This window comes from Canis lupus, chromosome 2 (assembly GCF_011100685.1).
Source record: "Canis lupus familiaris isolate Mischka breed German Shepherd chromosome 2, alternate assembly UU_Cfam_GSD_1.0, whole genome shotgun sequence".
Lineage (NCBI taxonomy): Eukaryota > Metazoa > Chordata > Mammalia > Carnivora > Canidae > Canis > Canis lupus.
In genome coordinates, this window is record NC_049223.1 from 33882292 (window position 1) to 33906895 (window position 24604).

General features: G+C 47.9%; 3 protein-coding genes across 11 annotated transcripts in view; 1 reads left to right on the plus strand and 2 right to left on the minus strand.

Moving 5' to 3' along the window:
* Nucleotides 1–5141, minus strand: part of DNAJC18 (DnaJ heat shock protein family (Hsp40) member C18) — a 32098-nt gene extending 26957 nt beyond the window's left edge. For 3 of the 5 annotated variants that reach the window (XR_005355406.1, XR_005355407.1, XM_038530258.1), the window contains exons 1-3: nucleotides 4974–5140; nucleotides 4363–4457; nucleotides 1217–1303 (exon numbers count right to left, since the gene is read on the minus strand). Coding sequence is in view for 3 of the 5 variants with exons in the window: in XM_038530258.1 (XP_038386186.1) it covers nucleotides 1217–1256 (40 nt within the window). In the remaining 2 variants the exon portion in view is untranslated. Of the gene's footprint in view, nucleotides 1–1216; nucleotides 1304–4362; nucleotides 4458–4973 lie in introns of all 5 variants that reach the window. The other 2 variants (XM_038530260.1, XM_038530259.1) reach the window with 2 other exon arrangements.
* SMIM33 (small integral membrane protein 33) lies at nucleotides 3750–23328 on the plus strand. Of its 2 annotated transcripts, none has more exons than XM_038530275.1 (2): nucleotides 3750–4127; nucleotides 22655–23328. In XM_038530275.1, exons 1-2 carry the CDS (start codon nucleotides 4107–4109, stop codon nucleotides 23042–23044), a joined length of 411 nt encoding a protein of 136 aa, XP_038386203.1. In that variant the 5' UTR covers nucleotides 3750–4106; the 3' UTR covers nucleotides 23045–23328. The 2 variants fall into 2 exon arrangements, with proteins under 2 accessions (XP_038386203.1, XP_038386204.1); XM_038530276.1 differs by lacking the exon at nucleotides 3750–4127 and adding an exon at nucleotides 20683–20816.
* On the minus strand, nucleotides 7412–15750 carry ECSCR (endothelial cell surface expressed chemotaxis and apoptosis regulator). 4 transcript variants are annotated; one of them, XM_038530271.1, is made up of 9 exons: nucleotides 15593–15750; nucleotides 12389–12433; nucleotides 12040–12090; nucleotides 11843–11902; nucleotides 9672–9785; nucleotides 9168–9266; nucleotides 8904–8940; nucleotides 7935–8031; nucleotides 7412–7765 (listed from the first exon to the last, which is right to left on the minus strand). In XM_038530271.1, the coding sequence occupies exons 1-9, from the start codon at nucleotides 15651–15653 to the stop codon at nucleotides 7757–7759; spliced, it is 573 nt and encodes a 190-aa protein (XP_038386199.1). In that variant the 5' UTR covers nucleotides 15654–15750; the 3' UTR covers nucleotides 7412–7756. The 4 variants fall into 4 exon arrangements, with proteins under 4 accessions (XP_038386199.1, XP_038386202.1, XP_038386200.1 ...); XM_038530274.1 differs by lacking the exon at nucleotides 9672–9785; XM_038530272.1 differs by lacking the exon at nucleotides 12389–12433 and having other exon boundaries at nucleotides 15593–15740.
* Nucleotides 23329–24604: the final 1276 nt, after the last annotated feature.

A 24604-nucleotide genomic window follows, 5' to 3' on the forward strand; every position in this document is an offset into this window, starting at 1 on the left:
GGGGTTGGTTCAGTTCTACAAGACACTTGGCTAGACAGATCATGGAAATGTATGGATAAGACCTATTTTGACCACAAAGGGGCTATAGTTTAAAGGGAGAAGATTCAATTTATCATAACACCTGGAGAATGTAAAGAAGGCCACAGCAATCCAGTCAAAGAAGATAGAGGACTCATGTCCCGTCTGAAGGATTCAGGAAACTCTTTAAAGACGTCTCTCTCCTGCCTAAAGTCCCTTAGCGACTACCCACTGCTCCTTGTCCAAATTTCTTATCACAGGCCCAGCCTACCTCTGCAGCCGCCTCCCTCACCGCAAACTCTTTTGCCGTCTAAGCTCTACACACACCAAACATCTTTCAGATCAGCAATGCTTTCTCTTTTCTCTTGTGCCTTTTCACATGCTGTTCCCTCTGCTTGCAACATTCTTCCTCTGTTAGCCTGACTAACTCCAAGGCATCCTTCATGTCATCATATGTAACACTTTCTTCCTGAGGCCTCTTCTGACAGTCAGGCTGGCTGTCAGTTTGCTTCCCAAACCTAAGACCTTGCTGTATAGCTCAGGACTTAGAGGCTCTGTTTCATAACTGTTTACCTGTTAAACTCCCTCAATGGACTGAGAGTTCTGTGGTCTCAGGGGCCCAAGTCTGTCAGATCCCTGCTGCACGATCAGCATAATGCAGGGTACATAACACGTATTGAATCAATACTCTTTGCTTGACTGCAGGATGGAAAAGGCCAGCCTATCGGTCCTGATGCGGGCTGCAGGAGCAGGACCAAGTGGAGACGGAGAGTCAGGCGGCCTAGTTGCGCGGAGCGGGGATAAGGGCCGGGCAAGCAAGCTGTGGGAATCCACATCATCCTACTGACTTCCCAGCCACCCAGGCAGGCAGGGCCTGACCACCGCTGGCCCTAAACTGGGCACGGGCCGAGGAGGGATGGGGCGGGGCTGGAGGCCGGAGGCAAAAAAGTCATCACGGCTGACTCTGGGTTCCTGGCCGGTTCCTTAGATTGAGCCAGGTATCCTGATTTCCAGATTCTGACCTCTTCCATAGGCAGTCCCCCACCTAATACGGAACCCTACCTACTCAGGCTCAGCATCTCCTCATAGGCTTCCATCCTTCACCTCAGGCCGAGAATCTCAGCCCTTAGGAATCTCAAGGAGCCCCATCCTTCTCCCGAACTCTGCCCTGTCCCACCCTCCCGCAAGGACCTGGTACCTTCGGTCCAGCGCTCCCCGCTGCCCAGAGTCGCAGCCATATCGGTTCCCAATCAGCAGGTCTGCGGAGCCTCCCCGGAGCCCGAGGCTGAAAAGGGCAAGAAGCGCGGGGCATGCTGGTCATTGTAGTCCAACGCATAGGAGCTGCGGGACTTTGGACTACAACACCCGGCAGGCTCCGCGCGAGGGGCTGTGGGAGTTGTAGTTTTGTATGGGGCTCGACCTTGGGGCGAGGTCCGCGGAGGTTTCTTGCTGCTGGTTGACTGCTGGGTGACTGGGGCCCACACTTTTCCTCATCTGTAGACTAAGAATGGTGGCTTCGGCCTCGCCTAACACTAGGGGCATTCAGGGAGACGCGATGAGATCCTGCCTGGGAAAGGTTTTGCAAACTAGTCCAGAGGGTGACAGTGTGACTGTTTATCTCAAGGATGTCCTTTTAAAATATATGCTAATGCCTTGTTAATTTTCCCCATTCTCAATGGAGTTAAAAATAGACCTGCCCTACGACCCAGCAATTGCACTGTTGGGGATTTACCCCAAAGATACAGATGCAATGAAACGCCGGGACACCTACACCCCGATGTTTATAGCAGCAATGTCCACAATAGCCAAACTGTGGAAGGAGCCTCGGTGTCCATCGAAAGATGAATGGATAAAGAAGATGTGGTCCATGTATACAATGGAATATTACTCAGCCATTAGAAACGAGAAATACCCACCATTTGCTTCAACGTGGATGGAACTGGAGGGTATTATGCTGAGTGAAATAAGTCAATTGGAGAAGGACAAACATTATATGGTCTCATTCATTTGGGGAATATAAATAATAGTGAAAGGGAATAGAAGGGAAGGGAGAAGAAATGGGTAGGAAATATCAGAAAGGGAGACAGAACATGAAGACTCCTAACTCTGGGAAACGAACAAGGGGTGGTGGAAGGGGAGGAGGGTGGGGGTTGGGGGTGAATGGGTGGCGGGCACTGAGGGGGGCACTTGATGGGATGAGCACTGGGTGTTATTCTATATGTTGGCAAATTGAAAACCAATAAAAAATAAATTTATTATTAAAAAAATAAAATAAAATAAAATAAAATATATGCTAATACCCGTCCTGTGCTAAATGTGTGTTAGGTCCTGGAGGCTGAGAGATGGGTTTTGGGGTTTTCGAACTCAATCCTGAAATTTTAAGAACCAAGAAAATAGAAAAGTGAAGTAGATTTGTGTAGTCAGAGGACAGTCTGGGTATGTCCCTATTTGTCTAGCTGCTTTGGCACAAACATCATTAGAGGGATCTCTAGGATTCAGGGGTAGAGAAAGAAGAGAGGGACAGGCATTGGAGCCAGCATTAAAGTCCCTATCTTAAAAAAAATAAAATAAAGTCACTATCTTTGCTATTCCTTACCCTTCATCCATCCCATCATCCATCCCATCCTACTCCAGGGCACCTCTCAGACTTTTCTCTTCCATTCCACCCCACTCATTTCTGTGGCCCATTCCCTTGTTTTCTGAAGGTCCTACAAAAATTAGTAAAAGGGAAGTGAAATATTCCTGCATTTTCCCACTCAGGTCTGCATGGGGTCTAGCAAAGAATAAAAGATTTTCATAATGTTCTTACTGACTCATGCCTGAGGGTGAATTGGGATGGCCAAAGATCAGTTTCATAAGTGAAAAATGATCAATTCATCCCAAAATGAAAAATTACTTGGGATCTTACCGGAAAACCAAATCAGTATGCCAACAATGGTATCAAGAAGCAGTTACTTAGGCATTTGGGGCAGGACTGGGAGATGATCAGCCCAAGACACAAATTGAAATAGTAAAACCCTCCAGTTGTATGCAGTTCTATCCCTTCCCTGCAGTCAGTGGTGGTCGTAGGATATATGAGCACAGAAGGCTGGATCCTAAAGAAGTCACTGGTGTTCAATAGACAAGGGACCTGATCAGGGATATACATCAGGTGATTGAATATAAGAAGGCAGTTTATTCAGTTTGGGAAAAGTAGACAGACTGCTCTAAAATATGGACCAAGGAAGGTGGGGTATGCCTTAGAGTCTAGGGGCATAGGCTAAGGTCTAGAGGTACTCAGAGATGTCAGAGTACTATTGAAGTTAGAGGTATCTGGTTGAAAGTAGGGGCACTAGAGCACTGTGGAGAGTAATAGGATTGAGAAGGGATACTATGAATTCTGGAGCTACTTAGGAGTACAGTCCAAGTTCAAGAATGCTGAAAAGAATGGGGGAAGCTGCAGCCCTTTGGAAATGTCTGGTACCTCAACAACCTTTTCCATCATCCTCACTCCTCACTTTTTTTTTTTAAGAAAGTTCTTTTTTTTTAAATTTTTATTTATTTATGATAGTCACACAGAGAGAGAGAGAGAGAGGCAGAGACATAGGCAGAGGGAGAAGCAGGCTCCATGCACCGGGAGCCTGACGTGGGATTCGATCCCGGGTCTCTAGGATCGCGCCCTGGGCCAAAGGCAGGCGCCAAACCGCTGCGCCACCCAGAGATCCCTCGTCACTTTTTTTTTTAGAAGACTCATTTACTCCTAGATCCGTAAAAAATGTCTCATCATGGTAACCTTCTTAGATATGCCAGCAAATATACCCTTTAGCTCATTTACACCTCAACACTACTAGATGAATGTTTCTATGACTGTATCACTAGGACTTACTTAGAACTCCAAACCTCAACATTTAGAACACTTCTGTGCCAGTTTTGGCTTGAGTATACCAACTACTCAACAAAGCAATTCCCACTATCAAATTCAGTCTCTGTGTTTGGTAAAAGAGGAAGCTTTGGGTTCAGAAGGTTCAGGATGGAGGTGCCTGGAGAAAGTAAGCAGGTGAGGAAGCATCTGGGAAGGAAATAAGGCAAGAGAACTTGGAATCTCTGAGATGGTTCGCAAGGAGAAGGAGGTAAGTGTAGAAAGAAGTTCAAAGAGGTGATAAAGGATGTCCACAAATCCAGAGGGAGACCGCTAAGCAGCGTCACATAATGTTTTCCAACAGATCTAATAGAGTTGATTAGTACTAGTCTAGCTTTAGGAAATTAAGCGCATGAACTAAGCCAAAAAGCCTGCAATGATCCTTCATCTGCTAAACCATTTTACTGAGAGCTTGCCTCAAATTTCTATCAGTTTTCTCTACTTACTTTTAGAAATATTTGTTGAACTGTAGTAAATTTTTGCTGGTGACACCGAGGTTTGCCTTGTGCTCTATATGATTGAGATGCTGCACCATCTACTCCTGGAAGAAAGATACTGAGTAAATGATCCCTCTGTCCCACTGGGCCTGTGTGCCTGAGCTGATTTGTTGGTTGCTCTCCCATAAGATGGGGGAATGAAGCAAAAGAAGGATACTCTATAGGAACCACCCCACACCACCACCTGTTCCTGCGTTGGGGCCTGTGTTAGAATAGGGAAGAAGTTGTCTTGTAAATGGCCACCATCCTGTTGTCTAGACATCAAGGAAGAGATACAGTCTCAGGGAAGTTGCAAAAGCTGCTGAAGGCTACACTCAGATTTCCTACAAGAGGTGGGTTCTTGTATTTGCATAAATAGTAAGATCCTCTAGCAGAACTCCTTCTAATATAGTTTGCTAGAGAATTAAGTTAATCTATCCTTGACCCCTTCTCAAAGGATAGCTGTTTAACAATAGGAAAACCAACATGGCTAGTATAGAACTGCAATGCTGGTTTCTGGGTAAAATCCATTTAATCTCATATTAATACCAGTTCACACCCCTTTTCCCACATATAAATACCTTATGACTAACAGCTCATATTTGCAGGACATTGTCCAGAGTCAGGGGGAAGCTTATGGCCTTAGAATGGAGATATCAACTGAGTTATCTAGAGTGAACCTCATGTTCTTGACCTAATTAGTCCAGTATGATAAGCAGGTGAGCTAAGTACCCATGGCACCCAGAATAACAAGAACAATTCAGATAGAATCCAGTACTTCCAGACATTGTTATGTCACCTGAAGAGTTCTATCCCAATGATGGAATTTTTTTTTTTTTTTGTACTGGAACTGGCTAGGAAATCATGTGCTTTTTGCAGTGTGGCTTGAATAAACGTATCTGATTTGTTTTTTGTTTTTTTTTAATGCTATAGAATTTTAGTGGTACCTGGGTGGCTCAGTCTATTAAGCATCTGTCTTTGGCTTAAGTCACGATTCCAGGGTCCTGAGATCAAGCCCACATTGGGCTCCCTGCTCAGCTTGCTTCTCCCTCTCCCTCTGCCCTTCTCCCCTACTTGTGCTCTCTCACTCACTCAAATAAATAAATTCTTTTTAAAAATGCTATAGTAGGGGGATCCCTGGGTGGCGCAGCGGTTTGGCACCTGCCTTTGGCCCAGGGCACGATCCTGGAGATCCGGGATCGAATCCCATGTCGGGCTCCCGGTGCATGGAGCCTGCTTCTCCCTCTGCCTGTGTCTCTGCCTCTCTCTCTCATTGTGTGCCTATCATAAATAAATAAAAAAATTTTAAAAATGCTATAGTAGGTGTCTAGATGGTTTGGGCGGTTGGGCATCTGCCTTTGGCTAGGGTCATGATCTTGGGGTCCTGGGATCAAGCCCCATATTGGATTCCTTGCTTGGTGGGTAGCCTGCTTCTCCTTCTCCCTCTGTAGCTCCCTCTGCTTGTGCTAGTTCTCTCTCTCTCTCTCTCTCAAATGAATAAATAAAATCTTTAAAAAAAAACAAATAAATTTTAAAATGCTGTAATATTTTTTTAATGCTGTAGTATTGCTATTATAGGTTGGAAATAGACTCTGAGACTCTGAGATTTGCATGCTGAAAGTTTATTTGGTGAATGCTCCTGGGAACAAGAGCTGTGAGGAGTAAGGGAAGCAGGATTGGGGAAAGGGGAAATTGAGGCAAGAGGTCCAGGTCTTTATCCCATCCCCACCAGTCATCAACCAGCTACGAGCCCTCAGGAGACAATGCTCCTTTTTTTTTTCCTTCCTTCCTTCCTTCCTTCCTTCCTTCCTTCCTTCCTTCCTTCCTTCCTTCCTTCCTTCCTTCCTTCCTTTCTCTCTCTCTCTCTCTCTCTCTTAAACTTTAGCAGCCAACACTCCTAACAGCTGGGGAAACAGTGAGTTGACCTTGAAGTGGAATCTGAGTGGGGATATTTGACATTATCTGCTGCAATTGCCAACTAGTACTTTTACTTCCCAAGTTTTTATGGCCTCTGATGTGCTGGGCACCGTGTACCAAATAGAGCTACAGACATCTAATCACAACTAGATTTTAAGCCTTGTCCTAGAAGATTTTATTTTATTTTATTTTATTTATTTTTTTTTTTTTTTCCTAGAAGATTTTAGAATCCAGTAGGTTTCTTCAGTCCACTTGAATAGTTACAATGAAACGGAGAGGGTAAAGTTTTTTGTCCTAGGCTTTCTCTATCATATCACCTTGCAAAGTCTAAATCCAGAAGCAAATAGCATGTTGTCGCACATTGTTTTAGAATGGGTCATCTCCTTATAATCTGAACTGCCAGCTAGCAGGTATTTATAAAGTTAACCCCTCTGTGCAGACACACATAGATGACTCTTCCACCGAATTTTCCCCAACCAAGATTCACTTCCAAACCAGTGTCATAATGGAGATTTCTAAGAAAATTGGTAACTGCTTTCTTTTCCTCTTTCCCTTTAAAAGACTTTACAGTGTTTGTCCCCCTTTGTTCTATCTCTAGGACACAAAGATTATAGCTGTATGGGGTAAAGGGGGTGGGTTCTGCCTTATGAAATTACAGACCTACCCTTGTTCCAAACCTTCCCAGTGTTATTCTCACAGCTAGGACCAAAGTGAGGCATGTCAACCCTGGGGCAGAGAGAAGACATTTGCCTTCATATTACTCAGCCCTCACCGCTGGACTTCCCTAGTCAGCATGCATCGTGCCTCTCATGTTCTCACTCTTCAGGTTCAAAACTTCTTTACTGGTGAAGATTGGTTAGTGTTTACAGCTCCCTTTCTCTCTCTTCTCTTGAAGTGATTAGTCACTCAGGACCACATTCCTCCTTAAAAATCCAGGTGAACTGAGGCAGACCTGACAAAATGTTTAGTCTACCTCACAGGTTTCTCAGAGAGCTCCCTCAGAGGCAGAAACTTTGATCCATGCCTTGCCCAGGAAAGGAGACCCCACAGCTCCTAGAACACTGTTAACAAATATGCACAAGAGCACAGACCTTAAAAGAAATTAGACTGTCGGCCAGAAAATAATTTTAATGCAAAGTAGCAAGGGCCACTCCATTTTATCATTTCCTTGCTCTTGCTCTACAGACTCTTCCTTCCTGTGACTGTGAGCAGGTGAGAGGAACAGGCTGTGTTTCTCGAGTGGCTGCCCATATGGGAAGGAGTCTCTCATACTGGTAGCTTGCTCCTAGATCTGGGGTAATGCTAGTGTCCTTTAGATCTTGGAGTAAAAGTGAAATAATAAAATAATTTATATGTGGCTCGTGCATCTACTGATCCCATCGCCTTCCTCTTTATAGTCACAGGGCAGCTGCATCATCCTTGGATCCATGGGGACCCAACATTGCTTCTAAAGAACCTGCAAAATAAATACATCATGAAAAAGGGTGAACTTCTTAGCAGTAGTAGGCTAGAGAAGATGAGAGCAGAGCCTGGCTGGATCTTTGATAGTATCACCTTTCTGGTTAAGGGATTAGAATCTGAAGCTAAAAGGAGGAGAAGGTAGAAAGGAACCAGGAAAAAATGACCTTCTCTGCGGTGGGGCATCCTTTGCTGTTATTCATGTTGATATTCTTCATAGAGATCAGGGTGATGCTGTCTTTCTCTCCGTTGGCTGTGGAGCAGCTAGGGGAAGGATAGGAACATGGTTGAACAATGAAGAACAGGAGTCAATATAGTGGTTAAATAACTGTGGGGCAAAGTGTTGGAACCTCGAACTTTGTTTCTATTAAACCTGTAATTTGGCGATGGACTCTAATGAAATGGGAGTGTGCTTTGAAGCCCAAAAAACTTCTATTTAAATCTTAGTTTTACTATTTGCTACTTATGTGATCTTGCCCAAGTTACAACCTCTTCCAAATCTCATTTTTTTCAAATGTACAGAATGCAGTATTATCTGCCTGGAAGGATTGCTGTAAGGATTTGAGATAATATTATAAAATACCTGCCATAGTACCTGGCATATACAAGATGCTCCTTAACTAGTGTTTTCTTATTTAATGGGGTATAATAGAGGGGGTCCTGGGTGGTTCATTTGATTAAGTGTCTGACTCTTGGTTTCAGCTCAGGTCACGATCTCAGGATTGTGGTATCAAGCCCTGCCTCAGGCTCTGCACTCAGAGGGGAGACTGCTTAGGTTTTCCTCTTTCTCTCTCCCTCCCCCAGCCCCTTTCTCTTTCTCTAAAATAAATCAATAAAATCTTTTTTTAAAAAGAGGGGCATATTAGCATCTGAATTCCTACACTTTTCAAGAGGGGGTTATAGAGGCTTAGCCCTCAGGCTGAAGAGTTCCATTCATCTCCTGTCACTTGATTGTTTACTGTTAGGGTCATCCCTGTCCCACCCATCCCTAACCCTGGCCTTGCTGGTGGCTGTCAAGATTCCATGCATGCTTATGCAAGCGTGTGCGCAGAAGGCAGGAAGTAGCAGTTCTTTGTTGGAGTAGGGGCTGAGAGGTCAGAGAGATGATTTCTCCCTTATGCCTCTGACAGTCTTACCTTTCAGATAACCCCGAACTCCCAGGTTTCTGGGGATCTGTAAAACATCCAAAGACACAGACTAGGGGGAGGGTCACATGCTATACCTCAGAAGACCAATCTGTTCCTCAAAGCCCACCCAAGTGGACTACCCTCCCATTTCATCAGTGGTGCTTATGAGCCATTCTTTTCCTGCACTCCAGGCTGGGTGTCAGTCCCAAAATCTAGCTCTTGGTCTCTTAGCAAAGAGGGACAATGTGGGACCCCAAGTGGAAGGGCATGTACCTTCAGACTCCTTGTTCTTCCGACACTTAAACCTTAGACTGACCACACTGACTAGGATGATCACCACAACCACTAGGATGACAATGAAGCTGATAACACCTGGACAGGGAGAATGGGGTAAAGGAGAAGGCAAAGGAGGGGTCAGAGAGGGGCCAGAAGAGTCCAAATTCCCTTCCCAGCCAAGTGCCGTGTAGATAGACTCTGAGAGCAGAGTGAATTCCCCTTCTCCGCTGGATGAATGAATTCTCAGCCTGCTACCCCTCGTGAGAGCGAGCTCCACAGCCCTGTCCCACCCTCCTATAAGAGCATGGAACCCGGCAGAGCCCAGAAGAGTTGACTGGAGGCCCAGTGGAAGCTCCTTCCTACCAGGGCCTTCTTCATCAACCAAGCCCTCCTACAACAAATAAATAGGTGAGATTTAAACTCGTGTTTCTGGAGCCAGAGTATAAGTTAGTTCAGGGGTGGGGTCTCCTGCCACTCTCCCCATCTTCTCCTCTCTCTTACCAAATGCAGCCACAGTGAGCACCGTCTCTGACGTGGGGCTGGGCAAAATGGTTGAGTCTTCTCTTATCCTCAGGCTCATGGTGGTTGATATGGGAGTAATATTTTGAGAAGTGTCTGAAGTGGAGTGGGGATGGGTACGTCAATGAAGGGACTGGCATAGCCCACCAGAGACATGGCTAGCTCCCTCCCACTTCCCCGGGTAAAGAACTACAGAAGGAGGGCACCTGGGTGGCTCAGTGGTTAAGCGTGAGCCTTTGACTCAGGTCGTGATCCCAGGGTCCTGGGATCGAGTCCCACATTGGGCTCCCCGCAGGGAGCCTGCTTCTCCCTCTGCCTATGTCTCTGCCTCTCTCTGTGTGTCTCTTTGCTGTTAAACAAAATCTTAAAAATCTGTTTGCTGAGAAAACAAAATCTTAAAAAGAAAAAAAAAAAAAAAAGAACTGCAGAAGGAGCTAATGCCCTACAAAAAGGACTTCCTCCTTGCCACTCAGACCAGATCTCATTAGGACGGAGGTTGGAACTGGGTGATGTGGGATGAGGTGAATTGCATTGCTGGTTGCTCATGTTATTAGCTCCAGGGGACTCCAAAAAGTTCAAAATGCTTCTCCTATTATTCTCTTCCCACCATCCCCTTGGGGCTCATTTATGCTCTAGAGATAGGGAGCCGGACTGGGCAAGGTAGAGCCATCTGTGTTTTGCCAAGGGTTGAAGTGGGAGGAAAAAAGCCCCTGGATGTTTATCCCTAGGCACTGATTTAATAAGCCAGGCTGCCAGTTAAGGGGCACCAGTTTCTAGCCCTCTTAAAATGTAGTATGATTACCCATCTCTTCCCTTCTTCAACTCTTTTTTTTTTCTTTTTTTTTAAGATTTTGTTTTTAAGTAATCTCAACACCCAACACAGGGCTTGAACTTGTAACCCTGAGATCAAAAGTCACAGCTCCACTGACTGAGTCAGCCAGGCACCCCCTCTTCCACTCATTGTACTGCAAGTTTGATTGCTATCCATTTCCTTATCTGTACCTGCACTGCCAAATAAGTCTTCGAGTCTAAAAAAAATCTCAGAGCCAAGGGGTAGGATAAGAGGAAGGGTCAGGGTGCTCTTCACTGAGAGTACAGGCAGGACATACCACTGCTCCTTGGGATAGCTGGACCTATGCCATGAAACAGCAGGGCTAGGATGGAAGTGGCCACTCCCTCCCAGCTCTCTCCCCACACTGGCACATGAAGGTCAGCCTGCCCCGAAAAGCATATAGTCCTGGCCAAACCCCTTCTGCCTCCCTTTCCATCATTTTGGGTTCTCCCTCTCCCTTCTCCCTCCGTGATTTTATCAGTCCCGAGTCTAGGCTTCTTTTACCTTCACTGTGACCAGGCCCAAGGCTGTGTCTCTACTTCCTACCAACCTTCTCTCATTCCCAAACCAGGCTGCCACTGATGTGGATCCTGGTCCCTGAGATACCTCACTGTGGGACAGAATCTGGGCCTCCTGACGAGGTGGAGAAGGACCCCAACCACAAATGACCTAGTGCTCTTGATCCTCAGCCCCACATATTCACTAGGTTGTGCTGTGTCCTTCTGTGGCTGGGGCTGAGTCATGCCCACCAGGGACTGGGGTTGACCATCCATGGTGCTTGTGCTCAGTGTCCCGGGTTTAATGGTTACCGCGAGGACCTGTGAGGCCCTCTCTGGAGCTGCTGTGGATTAGGAAGCATGGGTGGGCCTGCTCAGGGCTTCAGCCAGTATGTACACGGGGGCTCTCTTTAGTCCAAAATCTTCCTTTTCTTTACTGCTTTCAATTCCAGAAGGAGCCATATTTTCTTTTCCCTTTGGGACCTTACCGATACAGTTACATCTGCCTAGAATATACGCGCTACCACCCTCCAACCCACAGTCTTCATCTGGTTAACTCTTGGGCCTCCACTTCCAAGGTCACTCACTCTAACATGTCTTCCCTGACTCCCAAGTCTGAAGTGGCCTGCATCAGTCTCTGCTCCTCCGGCACCTTCTCTTCATGCTTATCACATCCCTTCCCACCCTGCTTTGTAGTTGGCAATGTGAGGTCCCATTTACTGGTGTGTTTCCCTACTAGTCTATATTCTTCTGTAGGGCAGAAACTGTGCCTGCTTCCCACTGGGCCCTCCCCAGAGGGCATCTGGATCTGAGCAGCAGAGTACCTGGGGTCCCAGCACTGGCCGGAGAGCTTGAGCTTCTGGGCTCTGAGGAAGAGCTATTTCCTGTAAGGACAGAGGCAGGAAGAGGTAGAGGGGGGAAGGTTTGGTGATACCACACTCCCTCATCCAACTGAGAACCCTTGGGTTCCAAGCAGATCTGAAGGGCTAGGTGGGGGCAGGGACTGGCCACACTCACTCACCTGTATTGGAAGAAAGTGGTTCTGTGATCAGACTTGGTTTGCCAAAGGCTCCTGAAACAAATCATCTGAGGCTGAGGGTCACTGCTTTCTATTACTCTATCTCCTTCTCTTCTTCCCTTGTAACTAGAGTTTTCTAGTCTTTCTCCCTGCCACCCCCACCCTCAGCCATTCATCTTACTCCTCTTTGAAGGCACGTGAGACGGGGTCAAGCTGAAATAGTCCTGAGAAGAGCTCAGCCTTCCATGTCCTGAGAGCTCAGGCCCCAGCCCTAATCACCTGAGATCTGGTCTTGCCTTTCCTAAGCTGCCAGGTCACCATACCAGAGTAGGCGCTATGTGTTTGCTCTTACCCTGAAACCGAGATGTCTGCATCGTCATGGGCTGGGAGTGGTGGCCTGCCAGAGAAAGCAGAACACTTTGACTAGCTTGGTGAGTCTCTTGTCCAGTGCAGAGCCCACAGAAGATCCTAGGCTCTCCAAACCTTCCATGTTGGAAGGCAGACACACTTGGCAGAGGGCTGAAGAATGTGGCTCTGGCTCACAGTGCTAGCTTCCTCTGAAACTAGCACTCAATAGTACCATCACCACCACCTCGTGGTTCAGTGTGCCAGAGTCCTTTCCTGACTCTTTAGTCCCATGTGTATTTTATACCAACCTGCCTTGAGGTCAGGGGAAGGTTATTTCAAACTAGTGATTTGTCCAAGGACAGAGGGCCAGTAACCTGCGACGTCTAGATAAGGACCTTGGACTCCAGGTTCTTGCTATCCTACCACTGAGCCCTTCATTTTCCCCTGTGAATATTGTCATCTTGGTTCTGCCCCAAGGGAAGAGGATGGAAAGATGTGGTGAATAAAATGAGGTTATGGATTGGGGTAGGTATCTGAGCTGTCTCTCTGCCCCCCTCCAGCTGGAAGTACGGGTGCACACAGCAAGTAAGTTCTGAGGAACATGTAGGAGCCAGGGCAGCTCTAGAACAAGCAGCCAATCTTATTTTCATAGGCAGAGGCTGCTTCCGAAATGGCCGTGGTTGGCCAAACCCAGGGAGGAGCCAGTTACGGGGAGGCCCCTATCAGAAGCCCTCAGTGGCTTTTTTGTACATCCACGTATGTGCATGTGGGTCTCTGTGCAGATGTGTATGTGTGCTTGTGTGCCTGTATGTGAGGCCCCTGTGTGTGTGGGACCTGAAAGGTCAGGTTGTGTTTGCTCATTTTCCACAATGAAATCATTCTTGAAACCTGTGAACAATGTGAAAGGAAAACAACGTGGGGAAGTGGAGCCGCCCAGCTGGGTTCCCGTCCCTCTGCCACTGCTGAGACTGTAGCCTCTGGCCTGGCGCTTGGACTCCCAGGCTCCCATCAACACGGAGGTCCCAAGCCTGGGCAAGGGTGAGCAGAGGTGGCTGGGGCCAGGGCCCTCCCAGCCTGTGGTAGCCTGGCGGCCTGTTTATTTTCCTTAACTACTGCCTTCCTCCATGGGGATATCACTTGGATGGGGTAGAATTAACGGTTTCCAAACCCAAGCTCGCCTAAACCCTGGCTGTGTTTTTCCAAGTCACCCTGTCTCTGGTAGCCCCACCCTCTCACTGGGTGGGGCATCAGAGGGGTATTAAAACTAGTAGGGACCCAAGGCTAGAGAGCAATCTGCCCAGCTGAAAATGACCCTGAAAGAACATTTCAAGGCACATCCTGACAACACCTCTCAGTAATTGATGAAGCACGTCTTAGGTACCGTCTGAGCTCTATCAGGTTGTCACATTAGCTCTTCATGGATGAACACAACGCACTGCCTTCTGGCAGGTGTGGAAACAAAACCAGTGTTTTAGAAAGAGTTCCAAAGCCACAGGCTCTAAGCTCCAGTACCCTGTTCTCTGTCTTCTGGCCCTATCCCCCTACCAGAAATTTCTGTTAGCAGTAGATTCTTCTGTGAGTAGATGAGGGACTTTGGGAACATCTGTTTCTGCAAGCCAGGGTTCTTCTGACCCCTGGGCCTGTAGACACCCCAAGAACCCTGGCCACATGAGATTTCTGATTTTCCTGTCTCCTCTCCCTAATCCCTACCTGCTTCATTACCTTCCAGCCTCTCCCTTCTTCCTCTCTACCACCTCTGTCCCTTATTTTCCTCAGCAGCAGAATTTAGTAGTTTAAAAATCACAGTTTTTGGAGTCTGACAGGTATGAGTTCAAGTCCTGACTCTACCACTTACATTCTGACTTGGGCCTTAGTTTTTCCTCTTCTTTAAAACACAAATGACTTACATACCTCATAAGTGGTTGCGAGGATAAGAAAATTCGTATAAAGCACTTAACTCAGTGCCTGACAGTCCATGCTCAATAAATGCTAGACATCCTCCAAGTCTCTGTGTATCCAAGTCAAGTCACCTTGTAGGCCTGAATCACCTCAAAAAGGGTTCCTCAAGGGAGACAGTAAGCGTGCTGAGATCTCAGGATGAGAGATGAGGAAACTCAAAGGGTAACCGTGGCTTATGTAGAGTTTATACAGGGCACCATGAGCCCTGCCACTTGCCTGGGACAGTGCCCCCTCATGAGGCTCCCCTTTAATGTCCTTCTCTGCCACTTCTGAGGTTTCTACCACAGCCTAGTCCCCGAGCCCCGGATCAAACCTGTGACTCTGTCCTCCGGGGGTGGGGTAGGGATGGGAATGGGGTGAGCAATCAGAGTTTTACTCCCAGCCCATGGGCTTCTAGAGAAAGTCTGACCTCTCCAAGGGACGGAGTATTAGAACTCAGGCTTTCTACCCCCACCAAGGGAGGGCCTTCCTCTGTCCGCATCCAAGCACTTGGTATGAGCAGGCTCCTAAGTCTCCAACAGAGGACTGCTGGAGAGTGACATGGGAGTAGGGAAGGGATGAGCAAACGGAAGTTGCTGCCCTGTGAGTCAGAATCTCCTGGATTTCTCATGGTTCCCAGCAACCGCTCCCTAATTAGAGGACTCCTGAGCTGCTTCACCCTTCCTTGGCTCCCAGAATCTGGTCTCAGAGGGGCTGTTTCCAGGCATCTCCTCTGGATGCCTTCTCATCCAGCCCCTCAGGTGAGGATGCTGTATACATCCTCTCTGGTAGATAGTTCTTTGTACCTAACCTGAGTCTCTCTTGCTGTGATTTGAGCTTCAAGTCAACATTTGGAATTCCCAGGTTGTTACTCCTCGTATGAAAGAAGAGTCAGGATCATCTGTAAAGCCCAAGGAGCAGACAATTTTGTGCCAGAACACCCTGGAAGGAGCTCTCTGGCCTCAGTCTCACACCAAGATGGTGGCTTCCCGCATTTCAGGAGGTCAGACTGTGGAGGCCCCAGTTCACCCTGGAAATGTTCCCACAAAAGGGTTTAGCCACGTCTCAACTTCACCTTCGCTCAGTAATGGCCACCCTTCCCCCCACACCATTTCAGCTGGTTCTCTTCATCAGAAGGCTCTGGAATTTCCCTTGGGCACAGGCCTGGATGAAGAGCATGTGCCTCCCACTCTGTGAAGGAGGGACAGGCGCCCAGGACCGCCAGTGGCGGGAGAGGAAGTGCTGGGGCAGGGTGGCAAGTGCCTCTTACCTTGGAGCAGGAGGAAGCCAAGGATCGCCCCGCACAGCCGCGCCGCTCTGACGGTGCCCATGTCAGCTGGGTCTGTGGCGGGCAGGCAGCAGCTCCGCGGTGGCTCTGTCCATAGTGGAGAAGAGAGAGGGAGTGCTGGGGCGGGGTGTGGGGTGGGGGCTCGCTCTCCAGGAGCTTCCTGTCAAAGAATAGAAGGAAACAGATTGGGCCTGGCTCTAGGGGCCCTGCTCAGCCAGCAGCCCAGATGAGGATGTAAAGCTGGAGCAGTGTGACTGTGCCTGGGGCTCTGCCCTGCCTGGCTAGCGCCACAGTGGGGTCCTCCAGGGCCTTTCCACAAAGACCAGTGATGGCAACGGGGTCCGTGCCCCCCTCTCTGCCCCTCTGAGGGGTCCATCAGCTTCCTCCGCACACTGTTTGGAGGCTTTTGGAAATTTACCTGAAGTCGAACTCCAATCTCTCCCCATACTATTTCAGACCAGGTCCTCGTCTCCCAAGATGAACTCTGAAGCTCAGCCCACCAGCCATCCATGCTCTGTAGACTCTGCTTCACGTTCCTCTCCACTCCCAGGGTCCCAATGCAGATGGGACTTCCAGCATTTTTCGGGGAGGCCTTACAAACGTTGTTTTTGTTTGCTTGTTTTTAAGTAATCTCTACAACCACATGGGTCCGGCTCGAATTTACAAGCTTGAGATCAAGAGTCACAAGCTCCACTGACAGAGCCCACCAGGCACCCCTATTGTTATTCTTAACAATTCTTAATGTTAGCAGGGCCATATTCCCTCCCAAGGCTCTAGAGGACAATCTGTTCCTTGTTCTTTCCAGCTTCCAGTGTCTGTTGGACATTCCTTGGCTTGTGGCCACATCACTTCAATCTTTGCCTCTATCTGCACATCACCTTCTCCTCTGTGTGTCTCTTACAAGGACACTTGTCATTGAATCTAGTGACCATCTGGATAATCCAGGATGACCTCCTTGTCCCTAAATCCTTAGCTTAGTTACATCTGAGAAAACTGGTTTTCCACATCAGGTTAATATTCACAGGTTCTGGGGACTAAGATACGGACATACTTTTGTGGGGGCCACCGTTCAGCCACTATGGCTAGCTTTCCCCACTTTAAAGTTCCTCTTTTCACCTTTATAATTAAGTACTTATTTGCAAATAAGTACTTCGAATTCTGTAAATATTACACATTACAATAATTTATTATTTTGATGCACAGATTGTCCCCATTTTGGTCACTGGGAGTCCCTTTGAGCTGGCTTTTGTGTCCTGTTGACATGGCTCCATCATTCTTTGAGGATTTTCTTACTTTCTGGAGTAACAAGATGTTCCATGTTCATCCCATGCCAACTTTGAGATTGGCTGTTTCTCCAAAGGAGCCCCAGTTCCTTTTAGTGGCAAATGGCATTGAGAAATGGAGATCCAGGCAGTGGGGGTGCTCATTGCTACTATGACGTAGCTTCTCTAAGGCCCTTTCCTCTCTTTTTAAATTTTATTTTATGTATTTTATTTTTAAAAGATTTTATTTTATTTTTATTTTATTTTTAAAAGATTTTATTTATTTATTTGACAGAGAGAGAGAGAGCACAAAAAGAGGACTGGCGGGCAGAGAGAGGAGAAGCAGATCCCTCGAGGAGCAGGGAGCCAGATGTGGCACTTGATCCCAGGACCCTGGAATCATGACCTGAGCAGAAGGCAGATGCTAAACTGACTGAGCCACCCAGGTGCCCCTCTGTCCTTCTCTCTCTTTTTTAAAGATTTTATTTATTTATTCCTGAGAGACACAGAGAGAGAGAGAGAGAGAGAGAGAGGCAGAGACACAGGCAGAGGGACAAACAGGCTCCATGCAGGGAGCCCGATGAGGGACTGGAACCCAGGACCCCAGGATCACGCCCTGGGCTGAAGGCGGTGCTAAACCGCTGAGCCACCTGGGCTGCCCAATAAAATTTATTTTTTTTAAGATTTTTTTTTTGAAATTTATTTATTCACGAGAGACACACAGAGAGAGAGAGAGGCAGAGACACAGGCAGAGGGAGAAGCAGGATTCCTTCAGGGAGCCCAATGTGGTACTGATCCCAGGACCCTGGGATCACGACCTGACCCGAAGGCAAATGCTCAACTGCTGAACCACCCAGGTGTCCCTATTTATTTTAGAAAGAGAATGCATATGGTGGGGTGAAGTGGGGGAGGAGAGAGACAAGCTGACTCCACACTGGGAGCTTCATCCCAGGATTCTGAGTTCATGAACTGAGCCAAAACCAAAAGTCAGACGCTCAACCCACTGTGCCACCTAGGCGCTCCTCATGGTGATCATTTTTAACGGCAACGTTTTTACTGTTCTGTGGTCTATTTAACCACTACCCACCCACCTTGGGAATTGGAAAAGAGAAATGACCCCAGTGCACAGAACTGAGTCAGGGCCCTCCATCCCGGAAGGCTGAATGTGGGGAGGACCCCAGAGTCTGTCTTTTCATCTGTGGTTCCCACGCCTAAACATTGAAAGCCAGGACTTCTCCTCTGAAATAAGAGTAGATTTTTTTTAAGTTTTTATTTATTTATTCATGAGAGACAGAGAGAGAGAGAGAGAGAGAGAGAGAGGCAGAGACACAGGCAGAGGGAGAAGCAGCCTCCATGCAGGGAGCACAACGTGGGACTCGATCCTGGGACTTCAGGATCAGGCCCTGAGCTGAAGGTGGCGCTAAACCACTGAGCCACCAGGCTGCCCAAGAGCAGATTTTTTATCATTTTAGAACCTGAACGCCTCCAAGAGGCTCCATTACAACAAAAAGCCAAAAAGAGACTGAGAGGATAAGTCACTGAACATTTGTCATGGCTCAGAAGTGCCATCCCCACAGGTGAAGGTTATGGCTTACAAACCTAAGGACCCGGTTGGGGTGGAGGGATTCTTTCAGTTTCCAGTTTGATTCAGCAACCTTTGTCCAGCACCTGCTGTGTGGTACCAAGCCCCATGATAGACTCTGGAACACAGACAGGAGTGCTTTGATGGGGTTCTGAGGCTAGGAAGAAAAATGAGCACTCACCCACCTGTATATAAGACAAAGTGTGGCAAATGTCAGGAACGAGGTAAAAAACATCCTGATATAGCGTTTAAGCAAAAGAGAGCAAGCTACCTCAGTCTAGTGGGCTGAAGAATATATTCCTGGCACAGGTGACACTTGAACTAAGCCATAAAAGATGGTTAAGGTTTAGATGGTGGGAATAAGGGAAGGGCAGCTCAGAAGAGTGAGCATAGAGATGGAAAAGTAAAGGAAGGCTGGAATAATAGTCTAGTCCCCAAAGTTCCACCCACTTATCCTTTCTGAGGCCTTTTAGGAGATAGATCCAAGATTTATGAGGGAGGGAAAGGGGAGATTGCCATCAGCAGGAGCAGGAATTGGGCTTTTGGACTCAGGGACTGGAGCTTCAGTGGTGGTGCTTATGAGAACAATGGGACATGTGTCTTTAGGGGCAGGAACCAAACAGCAGTGACTAAAGCTTTTCACTGTGGCAGAACCCATATTCCTTCTGGCTGAAGTCTAAGTAAACCAATGTGGGACGTCCAGAGCCTTGGGTATCATTGACAGGTAGGGGATCAGCCTCCTAGCTGGATTCAAGACCAGCCAGCCTACAAGGCCAGGTCAGCAGCCCAGTAACCTGGGCTTAAGTGAGCTTGGAGATCTGAGTGAAGTCCCTGAACGTCAGAGTGTGGAGCAGCTTGGCTGATGGACAAGGAATCAAAGGGCTACATGTTGCCTCCTGAGATCAAGCTACTGGATGAGTGAAGTTCCCAGAGGTCTCCTGGTCTCTAGACTGTAATGGAGGGTGGTACACGCAGAGCAAGGGACAAAATGAGGGATGGCTGGTTGCATGGAGTTAGTTGAGACCAAAAATTATAAATTTATAAAATTTATAAAACCAAAAACTATCCTTTATGAACTCTCCAGTTAGAGGAGAAACTGCTGGGTGCTTTTTTTTTTTTTTAAGGTTGTAATTATTTATTCATGAGACAGAGAGAGAGAGAGAGAGAGAGAGAGAGGCAGAGACACAGGCAGAGGGAGAAGCAGGCTCCCTATGGGAGCCTGATGCAGGACTTGATCCTAGGATCCCAGGATCAGGACCTAGCCAAAGGCAAACGCTCAGCCACTGAGCCACCCAGGTGCCCCTGGTGAGAGCTTTTTAAAAATATTTTATTTTTAAGTAATCTCTACACCCAACATGGGGCTCAAACTTACAACCCTGAGATCAAGAGCCACATGCTGTATTGATAGAACCAGCTAGGTGCTCCTGGTGGGCACTTTTTGTGACTTTAACACATTGAAGCACACACATTCTCAAATGAAGCTACCTTCAGACAAATGCAAAGAGACATATAAAATTAATATTTATAATAACCAAAGAGGAAAAAATCCAAAGAGAAAAAAATATACCTTGCATGGGAATGATAAATGTCATATTCAACAAAATGGTTAGAAGGAGGGGAGAGGTCAAAAAATGGGGCTCCTATTTTATTTGTAATATTTCATTTCCTAAAATTTTTGAAATAGGGCACCTGGGTGGCTCAGCCAGTTAAGCATCTGCCTTCAACTCAGGTCATGATCCCAGAGTCCTGGGATGGAGCAGGGAGCCTGCTTCTCCCTCTCCCTCTGCCTGCCACTCTCCCTGCTTGCATGCACTCTGTCAAGTAAATAAATAAAATCTTAAAAAAAAAATTTTTTTTAAATAAGTGTGACAAACTATTAAGATGGACAGAGCTGGTGGCTGGGCCAAACAGATTTAGTATATTATAGTCTACACTTCCAGTGTGTTTGAGAAACTGCACTAATAAAAAACCAGTAACTTCAGGAAATCAGTTGGGGTGAGGAGTCATCATGTCATGGTAGAGAGTGGGGCGGGGTGAGATGGCTCACAAGGTGTGTAGGACCTGCTGGAGGAGGAGTAGGCAGGCAGACTCAGGCTTCTGAAGCTAGCAGGAAGCATAACAGGAGGTGCCATATCAAGGTCCAAACACATTTAAGGGAGAGCTAGGCCCAGGGGAGTCCCAGTACTCACGGAAGTGAAAGCGCGGGGAGAGACATTGAGTGTGTGTGCAGAGGGTGTGTGCCTGGTAAAGCCCCATAGACGTGGCAGCTCCCGGTAGGGCCCATGCTGGGGCAGCAGGCTCTTCTTCACTGGCTGGCCACCTGTCCCCCGGGGAGCCTTGCACCAGGCAGAGGATGCACCAGGTAGACTCTTGGCTCACCCCCCTCCTGATAGGCTGTCTGACTCTGCAGGGACCCCCAAGCCTTTCACCAGCCTGAGCTTCCCTTTTTCCCCTGCTCATCCGGAGCTGCTTCCCCACCCCTGCCCCAGGAGCTCTGTGACCTGGGCCCCAGAGAGCCTTAGACTTTTAACTGGGGGTGGCTATTGGGCTTTCTACATGCAAAGGGACAGTGGGGTTGGGACGGGGTAGACAGTGTGACTGAGAAAACTAAAGGGAGAGTATTCTGGATAGCCTTCCTTGGACCCTAGTTGTTTTCTTTTGGGGAGGACCAGGCTGATGGCTCCAGGTTAGGGGAGAGGTTCCACCCGCAGTGGTCCAGCTGGGGAAGGGAAGGCTAGAGAGAAAAGCTTTCTTGAGCCTGTGGTGACCTCCTCAGCCAGCTCTGGCATTTACACTTTGGAGGTTTGCTACCTTCATTGGCAATCCATCCCACCCCTACTCAACAGTTAGCAGACTGGAGACAGACAGACGTTACCCCCAGCTTCTGGCTGGGACCCCAAAAGAGGCAGAGACTGGCATGGGTTTTCCTCAATCCAGCCAGGAATCAGCACTGGGCACCCCCTTTCCTCCAGGTCCAGATCCTGGGACCCCGAAAAAGATCATATCTTTTGGGATGAGGTATCCCTTTGTTTCACCCCAAGCTTTGCGAGTTCCTGCCCCATTTTTCTTTCTCCCTCCCCCAGGGTACCACCCCTCCACCTTCTGTGGAGTTGAGGGTGGTGGGAACCTCAGATGCTCCACACAATGATTCCCTTTCCCCAGGACTTGAAAAAACAGCGGCTCACTGCCCACTGGCCAAGACGCGGGACAGCAGCCCCTAGTGTGCTCAGATTCCTGACCTAGGATATATTCTCTATTTAGGAATTTTACTGGAGGTCTGGGAAGACAGAGCAGGGGGAGGGGACAGGCTTGGGGCGAGGGGAGTCTATATGCCAGACTGGAAGGAAGCCTTTCTCCGTTGCTTTCTGAATGACTTTGTTTCCTTTGCTTCTTTTTTCTCTGTCTCTCTGTACCTATTTCACTCCTGGCTCTTTCTTTTCTTTTTAAATTTTATTTATTTATTCATAAGAGACACACAGAGAGAGGCAGAGACACCGGCAGAGGGAGAAGGAGGCTCCCTGCAGGGAGCCCAATGCATGACTTGATCCCAGGACCCCAGGATCATGCCCTGAGCCGAAGGCAGATAGATGTTCAACCTCTGAGCCACTCAGGCGTCCCTCCTGGCTCTTTCTTTATCTCTCTCTTTTTCTTTCTATTCTTGGCTTTGTTTTTGTTTTTCTTTAAAATTTTATTTATTTATTTATTTATTTATTTATTTATTTATTTATTTATTTGAAAGAGAGATAGCAAGAGAGAGCAGGAGAAGGGGGGAGGTGGAAGGGGAGTCAGGCTCCCTGCTGAGCCGTCCTTCTCCATCTCAGAACAGGACCACAACCTCAGCTGAAGGCAGACACTCAACCAACTCAGCCACCCAGGTGCCCCTTGGCTTTGTCTTTTTCTCCATCTCTCTGTATCCCCCACCGGCCCCCAACCATGTCTGTCTTTTTCTTTTATTCTTTCTTCCTACATGCAGGTATTGGGGGGGGGGGGGGTAATGGGTTTTTTGCTATGTTTGTGTTAATCTGTATGTTTCTCTGTCTCTCCATCTCTTCGCTCTGTCTCTCTCTCTTTTTTGTCTATGTTTCTCTCTCTCTCAGTTCCCTTTGGGCATCTGTCTCCATCTTGCTCTTTTTCTATGTGTACATAACAGACCACGTACATTCTATGTCACCCTCTCTCTCTCTGCCACTCTCTTACCAGGCTGGCCACCATCCCTGGTCTTCTCCAGCTGTGAACAGCTCAGCAGGGCAGGAGCCACAGAAGCAACTCCCAGAGGTGCTTGGTGGGGCCTGGGGACCACCTCTAGGGGACGGGCTGCCCCTGCTCACCATCATTGTTGCTGCCTTTGTCCTGCTGGCAGTCTGTATTGTGGTGGCTGTCCACTTTGGGCCAAGACTACATCAGGGCCATGCCACTCTCCCTACAGAGCCACAAGCCCTAAAGCCGGAGGACGGCATCTACCTCATCCACTGGCGAATACTGGGTCCCCAAGACAATCATGAAGATGCCCAGCAGGAACCTCCTGCCTCTGGCTCCTGCCTTGTGCCAGATGGACCTAGGCTCAGCGTGGATGAAGTCACTTATCTGTAGGAGGGAGACTTTGAAAAGTTGGACTGACCTGTCTCAGAACAAGAAAACAGACAGAGAATTAGGGCAAAAGCAAATTAGGATCTGGACATCAGAGCTTTGGAAGCTCACACATGGACTCAGCTGGAGCTGCTCTCTCTGCAGAGTATTTATAGAGAAAGCCCTGATGTGGACAGGAGAAATAAAAGAAGTGTGAAGGCTTTGCCTGGAAACATGCTACTGTGAGCATTCCCAGTGCCCAAAGCTGCCCTAACAAAGCTACTCCCTCCTTTTTAGGGACCATCAGATCCCTGACCCTCCTTTACCAAGTCCTTACCTCCTCCTCTTCTCACCCCTAATCTCCTTTGCTTTTGTTGTCAACATGAGTCCAGCTTGCAAGATCCCACCACCCACCCCACCCCTGTGCGTGGATGTCAGTATCCTTGTAGACGTCCTACCCCCAAAGCCCCCAGGTCCTGTGAGGGAGAGCCAAAGCAAAGAACCCAGGGGTCTGCCTTCTCCACTACTCAGGGAGAGAAGGAAAATCTGTTGCCTTTCACCGATTGAAAGACATCCCTTTGACTATTGGGGTCTATGCCTCATCAGCAACTTCCAAGACCCAAGCACCAATCATAATCATAATCATATCTAAATTGCTTTTGAATGCCTCCTTCTATGTTGAGGAAAGACTTTGTCTTGCCTTCCCCAGATGAAATGGGGGGAATTTGGAGGCTTTCATTCCCAGAAGTTATTACACCACCACCCCCCATTTCGGTGTATATGCGCTGGTTGGAACTATCCTAAAAATTATCCCATGACATTTCCCAAATCCAGAGCCTCCTAACTGGTGGGAAAACGTGAAAGGAAAAGAAGCTCCAAGAAGCTTGTCTAAGGGAAGGAAAGAGTAAGGAGAAGGTTTACCGGGGTGGGGGGGGCATGGAGGTTGGTAAGATGCAGGAAGGCAGAGCTGAGCCTCCCGGTGGCTCTCTGGAAAGGCACCCTTTCCCTGACACCTGATGTGTAGTCAAGAATGTGCAGACTGGCATTTCTGGAGGGATCTCTGGGTTCTTCACCCTGGGGAGCACCTGAGAACAATAGATGCACCCTGGTACTGCCCTTGGTGACACCCTGGCACAGTCAGGAAGGCAAGGATAACAGACCATGAAGAGGAACACAGGTGGAGATTGTAATGTATACGCAGGACTGGCCTGCCTGCTCTGGGACTGGTGAGAGGCAACTGTAATGTTAATGGCTACTCCTTCTTGTGGTCCAGCTCTATGCTGGGTACCCCACTCATCTGTGAACCTGTGAATATTATAGTGTTTGCTCCTCGTCACAGTCTTTGGGGGAGTCTTTGACCATAACATGGTCACTGTTATTACCATGTTACACTGGAGGATATTGGGATACACAGGTGGACACAAGTACTGAGTGGTGAAGTTAGGAGAATGAACCTGAGCTGTCAGGCTCCACAGCCTAAGCACCAAGTTGGGGGCTAGATGGGTGGGGGATGATCATTTTGGAAAGGCTTTTGATTCTGCCCTGGTTTCTAGGTACAGGAATGATTGATGTAATGTGAGAGGA